Source organism: Trachypithecus francoisi, unplaced genomic scaffold, assembly GCF_009764315.1.
Source record: "Trachypithecus francoisi isolate TF-2019V2 unplaced genomic scaffold, Tfra_2.0 Contig01554, whole genome shotgun sequence".
In the NCBI taxonomy this organism is placed as follows: Eukaryota; Metazoa; Chordata; class Mammalia; order Primates; family Cercopithecidae; genus Trachypithecus; species Trachypithecus francoisi.
This window is the reverse complement of record NW_022681439.1, coordinates 1,897,858-1,911,705: the sequence shown is the minus strand read 5'-3', so window position 1 is coordinate 1,911,705 and position 13,848 is coordinate 1,897,858. Positions and strand designations below refer to the sequence as shown.

Here is a 13,848-nt window from a genome sequence, read left to right as displayed (position 1 = left end):
TTCATAAAAATATAGAGAATACTAATTTTAAAATATTATAGTATAATATTTATACTATAGAATACTACTTATACAGAGAAATCTAAAGCTTTTAATGAATTAAAAAATCTAAATGTATCAGCTATCATTTTAGTTTTCATGCCTGAAATGACCTCTCAGTTGTGTTCTGACACAATGTCAGGATAAGTGGTTCAATAAGGTGCTGGTTGTAAACAGATGCTCTAGAATATACAGAAATAAGAACAATGGCAATGCCAAGAAATGTGGCAGTCTTCTATGAAGAAATATTTCTTATAAGATGTTGTGTGTATGAAAATTTCAGACAGGACGTCTCTAATTGAGGCGTTCAATAATTATCAATAGAAAAAAGTAATTCTGCTCCACGAACAAAAGGCATAAATAAATAAGCATTCACAGGGTCTACTCACCTTCTCCTTCCTTCCTTTCTGTCCCCGCGGCGCCATCCCCTGCGTTGGAGGCTCCTCCTACGGCCAACTCTGCTAAAGGGCCAGTGAGGTTGTCTATGCTGCTGGCAGCAGAGAGGCAGGAGGGGGTGGATGCTGGTGAGATCAGAGAGGCACTCACTACAGTAGCCTGAGGTTTAAAACAGGTAGGTAAGGCCTCTGGGGGCATGGCATCTATCAGCAAAGCTCTGATATCGTCAGCCTAAAAAAATGATTTAAAAAAAAAAACACATGAAAATACTGTATATTGAAATGGTTAGTTTTTCACTAAGAACCAAATGCTTTGTGGATTTTTTCCTTAATGAATGTCTCATTATCTATCCCCTTCTGGGTTTTGATCATTCTTTCTCCTATCCACAGCTCCAAAGAGTTTCAGTAGTTCCAGTAGACAGAATTGGAGAAACCATGTAATTTTTTAAAATATTTCTTCTTTCATTAAAAAAAAAAGCACTTTCAGTGTTAACTGTCACCCTTCTTTAGAAAAATTTCCATATTTACTATATTTTGTTTATGTTTAAACAGCTATAATAATCTGGTTATTTACTTCACACTTAATAGTGTCACGTAAAATTAGCATCTGGTGAAATTTCAAAGGGATGACACTCTTAGCTCATTTATTCATAAACTTTACCGTTTTTAAGTATTAGATGCAACTGCTTTTCGAGTATGCGGGCTTTCCGAGTGTGTGGGAGATAGTCTCCAGAGACAGCCAGCCATCCGTTCCTTCCTCCCGTCACGCATGCCCCCCTTGAATGCCCACCCCCTTGAACGTGCTTTGCCCTGTGAGTCGTCTTGCCCAACAGAATGCAGAAGTGATGTTCCGAGGCTTCCGAGCCAGGCTTGCAGTGTTGGCAGTGTCTACTTTTACTCTCTTAGAAGCCATCTGCCATGCTGGACAGCAGTTTGGGTTAGACTACTGAGTGGTGAGATCCTATGCAGGGAGAGCCCTGCAGGACGAAAGGCTATCTTGGAAGCGCCAGCCTCCGCTGAGTTCCCAGGTGCAGGTAACTACAAAATCAGCAGAACTGCCCAGCTGAGCCCAGTCAACTCCCAGAAGCGTGAGAAACGACACATCGTCATGTGAAATCCTCACTGGGTTTGGGGGTGGCTTAGTGAGCAGCAGTAGAGAAATGAAATACACACCAGTACCGGGAAGTGGGGTGCTGGTGGACATGTGGCTTTGGCTGGAGGTGTGAAAGGTGGCCTGGTTACTGCTGAGGGAAGCTGTGAGTGGAAGACAGGCAAGTGCTACTGAAGGCAAGAGAAAGGGGACTGATGCTGTGTAGCAGAAAGTTTGGCAACACTGGCACATAAAGTCTTATGGAAGGCAGAACGTGAACCTAAATAAACTTGTAAATTTGGCTAAGGAAATTTCCAGAACAAATTTTGCCTCGCCAGCTGGACTGGTATGTTTACCTGCCCATGATAAGGTATAGGAAGAGAGAAAGGAACTGTTTAGTTCTCTTTAAGGAAAAGTATTCACCCAAGATTTGCTAGGTTAGAAAATAAAATTATTCACCATTCCCAGCCTCTCCATCAGCAAAAGTTTCTTCAAGTAAGGCACAGCCTCAGGCCAAAGGTCAAATCCAGGGTGCTGACAGGAAAACATGGCCTCAGAATAAAAATCAACCAGAAGTATAGATACATTACCTCAAAATCTTTAAAAAACCTCTAAGGTGGTACCTTGTGAATTCCCTTGGCTAGATGAAAGAGCTTCGAAGGGTCTTATGGGCATTGCCCCACTGCACCTTGACTTGGAATCCATATTACAGAAGGACTTGTCTTGAAAAGATTTGTGGGTGGGGCTTTTGGCTGATGGAGTGGTGCGTAATTTGATGGGAAATCCAAAAGTTTATAAAGGAAGAGTTGTACTAGTTTGACTAAAAGGGACAGGTAGATTAAAATAGTAAAAGGCTTAGGGTCCCCAAAATTTCTACGAGCAGGGAACAGGTGGAGAAAGCCATTTGGCTGTAAATATGATCCATTTCTTATGAAAAGACAAGGATAATTCAGAGGGCATGGCCAACAGCTACAGAGGCTGGGTACAGTGGCTCACACCTGTAATCCCAGCACTTTGGGAGCCTGAGGAAGGAGGCTGAGAGAGGAGCCCAGGACTTCAAGACTAATCTGGGCAACATAGCAACACCCTGTCTCTACAAAAAGTAAAAAAAAAAAAAAAAGCCAGGCATAGTGGCACGTGCCCGTAGTCCCAGCTACTTAGGAGACTGAGGTGGAGGGATGGCTTGAGTCTGGGAGGTCAAGGTTGTGGTGAGCCATGATCATGCCACTGCACTCCGGCCCGGGTGACAGAGCCAGACTGTATCTCAAGAGAAAGAAAAAAAAAGAAAGGAAAAAAAAATACAGCCACAGTGAACCACTCTCTGGGAGCAGAACTGGGCCCTAATCAGGCACCATTCCCTAACTCCAGAGTAGACGGCCCTGATAACTCGTGCCTGGCTGAATTTTAGAACTGCTAAGGACCCAGTGATGACTATCTGTGCCCCTTGTTGGTTGGGGGAGCGTGTGGCAGGTGAGTGTAATTTGAATGTGGGAAAAATAGATTTAATTTGTAGTCACAGGGAAGACTGGCTGATTAAAGATGGCCATGAAATTTTTGCTTCTCCTTTCAAAGAAGGTGGAATCTATTTTCCTATCCCTTGAACCTGAGCTGAGTTCATGACTCGCTTTGCACAACAGAACGTGGCGGAAGTGACAGCATGTCAGTTCCAGGCTTAGCCTTGAAGAACAATGGCAGCCTCTGCTTTCTCCCTCTTGAGATGCAATTATTCGGTGAAGAAATTCTAACAAGACTACTTAATGATGAGATGCCACGTGGGACTAGAGAGGCCCCAGTCTTCTAGTTGTATTTGGCAAGGCCCCAGGCATATGAGTGAAGCTGTCTTCATGTTTCTGCCCCAGCCACCAGCTATATGCAATTACACAAGTGACCCCAGGTAAGACCAGAATCTCCTAGCCAACATACAGAATCATAAGAAATAATAAATCATTATTATTTTAAGCCACTAAGTGTTTTGAAACAGTTACTCAGCAATAAATAAATGAAACAGAATATAACTTGAAAAAACATTTCTGGCTTAAAAAATTAGAAATTATTGTGACTATACAGTAACTCCCTGATTTTCAGAAAGTTCAGGGAAGAGGATGTGGTGCTTAACTTTGACTCTGCAGTTAAATAATACTGCCCAGAGTTAATTTTCCTTTGACTATCTCACAGACTTAGGTAAATCATCATGAACATTAGTTGCTCTACAATAACATGCCAAATATAGAAGGTTCGAGATATTTTACTAAATGTAATTCTTTGACGGTACACTCTAAAAATGTGTTTTCTTATGATTCATGTTTTACTAGCAGGCTAAGAATGGCAAAAAAAATTACACTAACTTACTGATTAGTTTGCCTTAAGAGTTTTAAATTATATTTTCATAGAAAAAGTGTGAACTTCAAAAATTTTCAGGAGATCTCTGTTCTAAGTGAAATAAACATGACTAAAAGTACGCTGGTGAGCCCGAGAATTTAATGTCATCTCTGAAAGTATAAGAAACAATACTCAGTATCTGAAATGAGGACTTACTGTTGCCAGATCCAGAGGCGTCTGGCCTTCCTGGTTCTTCATGGTGGGGTCTGCACCATGCGCTAGAAGGAGGGCACACAGCTGCGTCCTTCCTTTCTGGGCTGCTTCATGGAGAGGAGTAAATGCCCACTTATCTGTCGCATTGACACACGTGTTGTATTTTATCAATAATGCCGCTATGTCAACATGCTGAAGAAAAAGAAAAGGATACAAAGTTAAGAATGAGATCATCTGGTAAAGCACCATCGTGTATACTTGTTTTTATTTAATAATTCACTCTCTCTATATCTCCATTTTCACCCTTAACAGAAGTTTCTTCTAAAAAATAAAAAAGAATTTCAGTCTTCTACCTATACTTTGGACTCCATCTTTTCTTGCCTCCTTCAAAATCTCAATTACACAACTATACTATTATCCTGTAACTGTTCATGGGCTTTTTTTTTTTTTACAAAAAAATTCATCCTAATATATTCAGCTTTATTTTAAAAACAAATACGATGTAAGGTGTTTCGTTTTGTAAAGTGAAACTAGTACCTAATTCAAGTCTTCTGTTAATGGTCTAATCTATCTGCCAAACTTTTCAAACACGCATTCTATTCACATTGATTCTCTTATCTTCCCATTTCTTTTCTAACCTAATGCAATCAGATTTACTGAAATACTCATCTCAAAGATTCTCAATGTTTTTGCTTCAGCCTTTGAAAAAGCAACATAACATTTTATGAAAATTGGTCTATTATGTCTAAATGATTGAGGGGTGGAGGAAATGTTAGCAGCAGACATGCTAATAACCTGGGCGTGAGGTGATGAGACTCTGAACCGTTGACAGTTACAGAAAAATGGAAAACACGGGCTAAATCTGAGAAATTTTGAAAGAAAAAAAATTGGGTTTAGAAAGCCAAATTCACAACATAAGAGAAAAAGTCAAAGATGACTACATTTTTTGGGAAGCAGGGGAAGGAGGGGAGAATCTAGAAGATTAGAAAATAAGATAGAACTATTAACAGAAATTGAGTTGTAAAGTTTAAGTAGAGGCTGGGTGCGGTGGCTCACGCCTGTAATCCTGGCACTTTGGGAGGCTGAGGTGGGCGAAGCACCTGAGGTCGGGAGTTCGAGACCAGCCTGGCCAAATAGTGAAACCCCGTCCCTACTAAAAATACAAAAATTAGCTGGGAATGGTGGTGCAAGCCTGTAATCCCAGCTACTTGGGAGGCTGAGGCAAGAGAATCGCTTGAAAACCAAATGGCAGAAGTTGCAGTGAGCTGAGATCGCACCACTGCACTCCAGCCTGGGTAACAGAGCAAGGCTCCATCTCAACAAAAAAAGGAAGTTTAAGTAGATATGAAACTCTCAGATAAGGCTCATTGAGGTAGTAGGCACCTGCTGAGGTAAAACATCCAAGTAAAGACATTCTGTAGATGGTTTGTCAGAAGAGGTTGGAGCACAGTCAAGGGGGCATCATTCACTCACTCACTCACTCTCCCGCCACTCACCCACCAATCAGCATCTGCTCAATACCTACGGAGGGCTGAGGATTGGGGCTGGGGGCTCCAGGGAGATTACGAAATGGAATAGTGGATTAATAGTTGTAGCTACTTGACAAATGAGCTCATTAAGGAAAGGAATACAGAAAGGTAATTACGAGGTGGACAAAACCTTGAAAACAACAGTATTTTGGACAAGGAGAGTGGAAGAAAAATCCTCAGAGGAGACAAAAGGAAAAATGGAAGCTGGAGAAGAACTATAAAGGAGCAGGACTATAAAAGCCAATATAGGAGCAAGTTCCATGGAGACCAGGTTCACTCAAGTAAGAGCTCCATATAGCAAAAGCCTTCAGCTTCTTCTCAAAAATCCTTATAAAATAAGCTAAGACAATCAATTACACAATAGGCACTACTGATTCAACAGATAGGCTTTTTAAGAATATTAAAAATAGGCCGGGCGCGGTGGCTCACGCCTGTAATCCCAGCACTTTGGGAGGCCGAGACGGGCGGATCACGAGGTCAGGAGATCGAGACCATCCTGGCTAACACGGTGAAACCCCGTCTCTACTAAAAAATACAAAAAACTAGCCGGGCGAGGTGGTGGGCGCCTGTAGTCCCAGCTACTTGGGAGGCTGAGGCAGGAGAATGGCGTAAACCCGGGAGGCGGAGCTTGCAGTGAGCTGAGATCCGGCCACTGCACTCCAGCCTGGGCGACAGAGCGAGACTCCCTCTCAAAAAAAAAAAAAAAGAATATTAAAAATAACTTGTATATTTTTATAAATACATTTAGGATGTTAGGCTGGTTACCACTTAAGTATTTCTGAGATCCATTTCAACTCCAATATACTATAATTTGGTGCAACTGGCACATTTGTGTCCCTTACAGACACATTTCCAGGCATAACTTGGTCAGTTTGGATAATTAACTCAAAAGCACATTATCTGTTGAGAATACATTTCTAACTCATGCTGCTGCTCAACTACCATACACTGAGGTTTTTAAGGAAGACATTTATGAGAATGCGAAAAGACAGGGAGGGCCAAGAAAGTTCCCAAGGTGCTGCTAAATGCGTGTCACTTTCTATCTTCCTTAAGATATCACTGTCTTCCCTGCACTCTTGAAGACACTCACTTCAAAAAGAACAGGCACTTTTTCCGAGGTAGTAGTTAACTTTATGTAATATAAATATCTGTATTTCCTAATTTTAGAAATAGTAGTTTCTGAAAACGAAGTGAAGAACATTTATCTAAAAAGAAAAGTACAGATCAGTCAACTACTAAGGAAAGTTTCCACATTTGCTCTAATAATACAAAGCAAAAAACTGCCAAAAAACAAAAAATAGGCCAGGTGCAGTGGCTCACTCCTGTAATTCCAACACTTTGGGAGGCTGAGGCCAGCAGATCATTCGAGGTCAGGAGTTTGAGACCAGCCTGGCCAACATGGTGAAACCCCATCTCTGCTAAATTACAAAAATTAGCTGGGTGTGGCGCCACACACCTGTAATCCCAGCTACTCGGGAGGCAGAAGAATCACTTGAATCCGGGAGACGGAGGTTGCAGTGAGTTAAGATTGCACCACTGCATTCCAGCCTGGGTGAAGAGTGAGATTCCATCTCAAAACAAAACAAAACAAAAAACCCCATAAACAAAAAATAAAATAAAAAAGCTGTATAATCAGACTAAGGCTTCTCAGAACAGGATATGTTTGGTGATTCTTCTGGCATTATACTATCACTACAAAATTAATTCTATAGCTTAATTATTTTTAAATTGTCTAACACAAAAGATGAAAACAGAGGTACCACTTGTGGTATTATCAAAATCACCTAAAACAAAACCAAACCTAGTAATTTATCTCCCTTATTCAAAGGCTATATGTTGAAAAAAGGCAGTAATTTTTGTTAAGTTAACCCAAAAGCACAGAATAATTTCAAGCTTCTCCCCAGTGAGGTTACAAGCTATTCAAACTGTTTCTGATGCTTAATTTTATTGAACTCCCATGTTTATTGGCAGAATAATATCATTTGGTAGACTCATTTACACAGGCTTCCAAAATTACAGAAAGTCCAAGGAAAATTACATGTTTGTGGATATGTGTATAAAATGAATTGTATTATCTAGTATGTATTATTAAGCTTTCTTTATATTGAAGTTATAGTTTATGCTTGGACAAACCAATTACATGCTTGTGAAATTTTCCAACAAATGTCTGAAAGAACAATGAACAGGAAGGAGTACATTACTACCCAAATAGACTAAAAATACAGTTCTTAAGCTGTTTAATTCTTTTAAGTAGCTATACCACAAAGGCAAAAATAGTAACTGGAATTTAAGGCTGACAAATCCAATAAACAGCAGTTCAATTCTATTCAACACAGTATATAAGAGCAAAAGCACTGAACTAGATGGTCCAGAAAAGAAACTGATCTCTGTTGGAATGTTTCCAGGAGAAACAGACAATTTAACATAGTTTCAGAATCCAGCTGCAATACAAAATGCTTTAAATGACAAATACAACATAAAAAGACTGGGAAGCCTTTAATTTTAAAAAGGTGGGAAGTAGGGGAAAGAGAAATGTGCTTAGCTTCAGTTAAAGCCATTTAACTGTACAGGTGCTTTATTACAATTATGTCATGAAATTCCCCAGATGTTATCCATTTTAGAGAAAGCACTGGAAAATAAAAACAGTTGAGAGAAAATATACCAGCCAATTGATTTACTCTTATAAGATATGAATTTACATGCTTTGTCGTAGTAAGTATCAATGCAATTTACTGACTAGCAGAAAAGTTAACTGTCTTGCGTAAACATGCATTCAAATATAATACAAGGCATTATAATATAAAGAACACCAACACATAAGGCACATTACCACTAATATCAGCTCTCATGCAACTTGTAATTTTTATTGATGCTTCTTAAATAAATATGTATTTTTTTCTCCATTTGGAAAAACTGAGGTTCTTTTTATACAAAAAAGGCTCAAAGACACACAGAGCAGACTGGGCTCTCTAGCGGAAAAAAGGTAAATATGTATGAAGGAATAATGAACAAGAAATAACTGTGTAAGTAAATAACTATGTAATTTCACAGCTACCTCAGATTATTATTTCATCCTCAGGCCAGTCAATTAATCTGTGTTTATTTAATACAAATACTGAGCCAGTCAAATATATAGATTGTTCCTAAGGCTGTGAGATGTGACATGCAGCCCTTATTCTGACTGGCTCAGTACAGAGGCTGTGGAAAGTGAGGAATTTACTAATTTTTAGTATCTCTATATCTATAGATATAGAGATAGATATCTCTATAGATATAGAGATAGATATATACTTTTTGGTAGAAATGGGGTCTCGCTATGTTGCCTAGGCTGGCCTTGAACTCTTGGGCTCAAACGGATCCTCCTGCCTCAGCCTCCCAAAGTGCTAGGATTATAAGCATGAGCCATTGCACCCAGTCATGAAGCAAGTTATTTTATAATAACAGTATTATCTTGCATTTTTATAATCCCTTACATTAGATAAAGGAATTTCCACATGCACAGTCTCATTTAATCATTACAACAACCTGGAAAGAAGGTCTTGGAATCCAACTTTTACTACTGAGAAAACTGAAGATGAGAAAAATTTAGGCACTTGCTGAAGACTACTGGGTTATAAAACAGAAGAGGAATGATGAGATCCCAGATATTCAGACTCTAAGTTCAGGTTTCTCCATTAAACCACAGATGCCTGCAGAGTGTGCTAGACTAAAACACAAGAGCCATTTTCCTTCCAAGCTGAAAATGGGAAAGAGAATAATATTAGGAAGAAGAAATTATTTAAGTAGAGTTCCCTGGGTAACACTATACCTACAATTGCTCTATAAATTGCTTAATTTTCAGTATAGAAGCTCTATTCCAGACGATATGCCACAGAAAATCTACTCCACAAAATGATTATATGTGGCCAGGCTAGTTCAAGCATCATCAAATTCATGGGATGAATATAAAATAATCAGTGTTTTGCCATCCTAATAGAAATGTAGACTGGAGCCCTATGATTTCATTAAAATGTCCAGCCAAGGCAGGATAGAATGAATAAAAAGGAACTTTTGAAAGATACACAGATTTATCAGTCTACAAATAATAGAAACATAGTTATATCTACTCTTTAGCTGAGGGGAGACAACATAGCTTTTTTTTTTTTTTTTTTTTTTTTTTTTTTTTTGAGGCAGAGTCTCGCTCTGTCGCCCGGACTGGAGTGCAGTGGCCGGATCTCAGCTCACTGCAAGCTCCGCCTCCCGGGTTTACGCCATTCTCCTGCCTCAGCCTCCCGAGTAGCTGGGACTACAGGCGCCCGCCGCCTCGCCCGGCTAGTTTTTTTTGTATTTTTAGTAGAGACGGGGTTTCACCGTGTTCGCCAGGATGGTCTCGATCTCCTGACCTCGTGATCCGCCCGTCTCAGCCTCCCAAAGTGCTGGGATTACAGGCTTGAGCCACCGCGCCCGGCGACAACATAGCTTTTTACACTTTTTATATTGTGTTAATATTAGTACTCCTTAAATATATAAATATACGTATTTATTAGTACTCCTTAAATATATATGTGGCTATATATATCCTTAAATATATAAGTATACATATTTAAGGAGTACAAATAAATACTCCTTAATTTAATTCATTATATTTTAAATATTTATTTATAACTATTTGTTTATTTAATATTTATTTAAAATATAATTATATAGAGATACGGTCTCACTATGTTGCCCAGGGTGGTCTCAAAACCCTGGCCTTAAACCATATTGCTGTCTCAGCCTCCCAACGTGCTGAGATTACAGATGTGAGCCACCATGCCTAGCCTTACTTTAAGTCTATTAATTGAGATTAAGAGAAATACTGACTTAATATGGTTACTGACTGGTTACTCATAATAGATGATGGGTTTTACAAGTGGCGTTAAATAAAACTATTTTGCAGAGCAGAGATTCTGAATGGGGAAGATACCAACCGGGAGTCACTGTGGGTCATGTGAGATTGCTGAGGGAAGTGGGTTGCCCATGTTAAAAAACAAACAAAAAACAGGTATTATCACACTCATGTATCTGACCAAAAAAAAAAAAAAAAAAAAAAAAAGGTCTAGAAACCACCAAAGTGAAAGTTTGTCAAAAAAAGTGATAGTCATCAACTCGCGGATGCCTGATTTTTAAATTTACAAGTTTAATACATGAAAAAATTTTTTTAGTGACTCAATCCACCTTCACAATGAGGTAAAAATATTTGCTATAAACATATTATGTAGCCCATTTGCCTTCTTCCATACAAGGATGAGATGAACCAGGCTGATCAAAACCTCTATCAAATGCCCTTTACATAGCCTGGAGAATTTTTTGTTCATTTTCACCTCAGTAAGTTACCTTCATTTACAAACAGCTAAGCAGTAGGGATTTAACAAACATAAAAAGAGATAGTGAAAAAAAGTGTTCATTATTTTTTTTCACTTGGAGTTAGAAAAGGAGAAGGGGAGTTATGGGCGATGGTGAATTAAGTTTACGAAAATGAAAGAGTGGACTTCTGGTCGGGAGACTGATTGATTGCATTACACCTCTCTTCAGCTGACAGCAAGTCAGCCTCAAGGCAACATGAAGTTAGACAAGGTCGACCAGTACTCTACGTTACGCTTGAGCCACAAGAGAACCACTGTACATTTTAGTCTGTTCACAGTGGTCTTCAAGTGACACACATGTAGAGTAAGTAACATCTTAACTGATGGGGATCAAAAGGTAAAATACTTACTTTATAAATTAACTTTTCTTTTCTTTATCCTCTGTGACAGCTATAGAGACTGTGCAAGGTGAAGACTAATGGAGTAGAACACATCTTAACACTAGCCCATGAGAAGAATGAGGATCAAAAGGTAAAATACTTTATAAATTTTTTCTTTTCCTTATCCGCTGTGACTGCTATAAAGACTGTGAAAGGTGCAAGCTAATGGAGTAGAACTTCCCTACATCCACAATGTATGGGATCTACTGTAGTCTACACAGTTGACAGTGTTAACATAAGCTTTACTAGATCGGTTCATTATTATAATTCTACGGCCACCACCTGTCCTTGCTCATAGCAGGTTTACAGAGAAGATAAAAGATCTAATTTCAGTTCTACTGATCCCACTGGCTTTATAAACTCTTAACTGAAGCTAAGCAAAAGGATGAGTAGAATACCATATGAAGAAAACAATTATGCTAAGAAGTGCTGAAAATCAGTCTCCAAATGATATACATGTATAGTTGTAACTTAAGGGTCAAGAATTACATGTAATGTATATGTAGTATGTTAGCAGCAAATATTTAGCATGCCAAGTCTTTGGTAGAAGTATTTGTTGTTCAGAGAAATTGAAAACCTTATGTGAAGGAAGGTTAAAATTTATATGAATTTTAATAAAAGATTACTCATCTTTAGAAAGATAACTTTAAATACTGTAGTTTCAAGACGATTTCAGTACTAATACTTATTAAATATAATTTTGATTAATTTATATCATACTTGGAGGCATAATTTTCTTTCAGAAAACTGGATTGTTGCTTTCCTTAAAAGTATCCCCACTCAGATTTGTCATACAGATCTTTGTAGAATGGGCTTGAGAGATGATAGTCTCATTACGAAGGGCCAGGGAGAGGGCAGCAGGAGGAAGAATATGGTAATCAAGGTGGTTGGTTTGGTTTGCTTTTTACTTACAGTTTGTCAGGCTTTTGCAAATCTAGAAACCACCTTCTATCAATAGTGATTCCAACTGTGAGAACACCTGGTATGTATGAACTGGCATCTGTGGGTTTTTATAGTCAAGAAGGGATTAAGTGGATGAACTGTCAAGCACATGAGCATTCCTCCTATTTCTGCCGTGAGCCATCAGGCTTGAGTGAGCCTTAGTTACTTTCAGTCAGTTCTGACATATGGCATCAAGGCACTGCAATCCATTTCTCTTCCTCTTACAACTGATGATAGTGTTTGAAAGGATAACTCTGGACTTTCACTGGGAGGTTTTAGCTAGTAATTCCTACTCTATGAAACCATATATATCAACTGCTCAGCCATTTAATTTTTTTTTTTTTTTTAGATCAGGTCTCACTATGTTGACCAGGCTTGGCCTTGAACTCCTGGGCTCAAGTGATCTTCCCACCTCAGCCTCCTGAATGGCTGGGATTACAGCCACATGCCACTGTGCCTGGCTACTCGAATATTTTTAAGGTGCTGAAGATAAATGTAAGCCACCATACTTTCCATGCCTGTATAACAGCCACACAGCTTTTATAGTTTTTAAAATCTACTTGAAGTACAGTTAAGAAATTGATATTTATTATATTATTTTATATTAAATATATTATATTATATTATTGATAAATATAAACTGAATACCCATTACATGCCTATTATTGTGCTTGATAATGTGCTGAGACCAAAAAGCAATAAAAAACATGATTGTTGGCCAAAAGGTAGTTAAGCTTAGCTGGGAAGAAACGCCAAAACTCTGAACAAAAGATTAAAATTGTGCTAAATCATGCTATTAGTTAGATATCTACTCACTTAACACATAGTATGCATTTAACAAAGTCGTAAGTGCCAGGGAAGTTTTCTAGATTTTATTTATTTATTTATTTATTTATTTATTTTTGAGATGGAGTCTTGCTCTGTGGCCCAGGCTGGAGTGCAGTGGCACAATCTCAGCTCACTGCAAGCTCCGCCTCCCAGGCTCACACCATTCTCCTGCCTCAGCCTCCTGAGTAGCCGGGACTACAGGCGCCTGCCACTATGCCTGGCCAATTTTTTGTATTTTTAGTAGAGACGGGGTTTCACCGTGTTAGCCAGGATGGTCTTGATCTCCTGACCTCATGATCCGCCTGCCTCGGCCTCCCAAAGTGCTGGGATTACAGGTGTGAGCTACCGCGCCCGGCCAGTTTTCTAGCTTTCAATGTTAGTATGCTTACCCCATAAGATGCCGCATTATGAAGAGGAATTAAACCACCCTTGTCCTGGGCATTAACATCAGCTCCATGCTCTAGAAGATATTCAGCTACTTCCAGGTTATTGTAGCCTGCTATTTAGAGTAAAAAAAATACAGGAAACGTGTCAGCTTAAAAGAAAAAAAAATACATACATATAAAATAAGGACCAGAAAATGTTAAGGTTTTAATACTTTTTGCTTCAAAAGTTAATACTACTATCTCATAATGGAGGGACTTCACAATAAGAAATTATACAAAACTATGTCAATCAAGAGCATTTTACTAAGTAGTCCCATTTATGTTCAGCATGGCTTTCATCTTT

The 13,848-nt window shown here is 38.8% G+C and overlaps 1 protein-coding gene across 2 annotated transcripts in view; it reads right to left on the bottom strand.

The window, feature by feature from the left end:
• The window catches only part of TNKS (tankyrase), a 217,779-nt gene that overhangs the window by 37,164 nt on the left and 166,767 nt on the right, over positions 1 to 13,848 (bottom strand). For both annotated transcript variants that reach the window (XM_033176844.1, XM_033176843.1), the window contains exons 17-19: positions 13,509 to 13,618; positions 4,060 to 4,248; positions 429 to 666 (exon numbers count right to left, since the gene is read on the bottom strand). In XM_033176844.1, the coding sequence (XP_033032735.1) occupies positions 429 to 666; positions 4,060 to 4,248; positions 13,509 to 13,618 (537 nt within the window). The remainder of the gene's footprint in view (positions 1 to 428; positions 667 to 4,059; positions 4,249 to 13,508; positions 13,619 to 13,848) is intronic.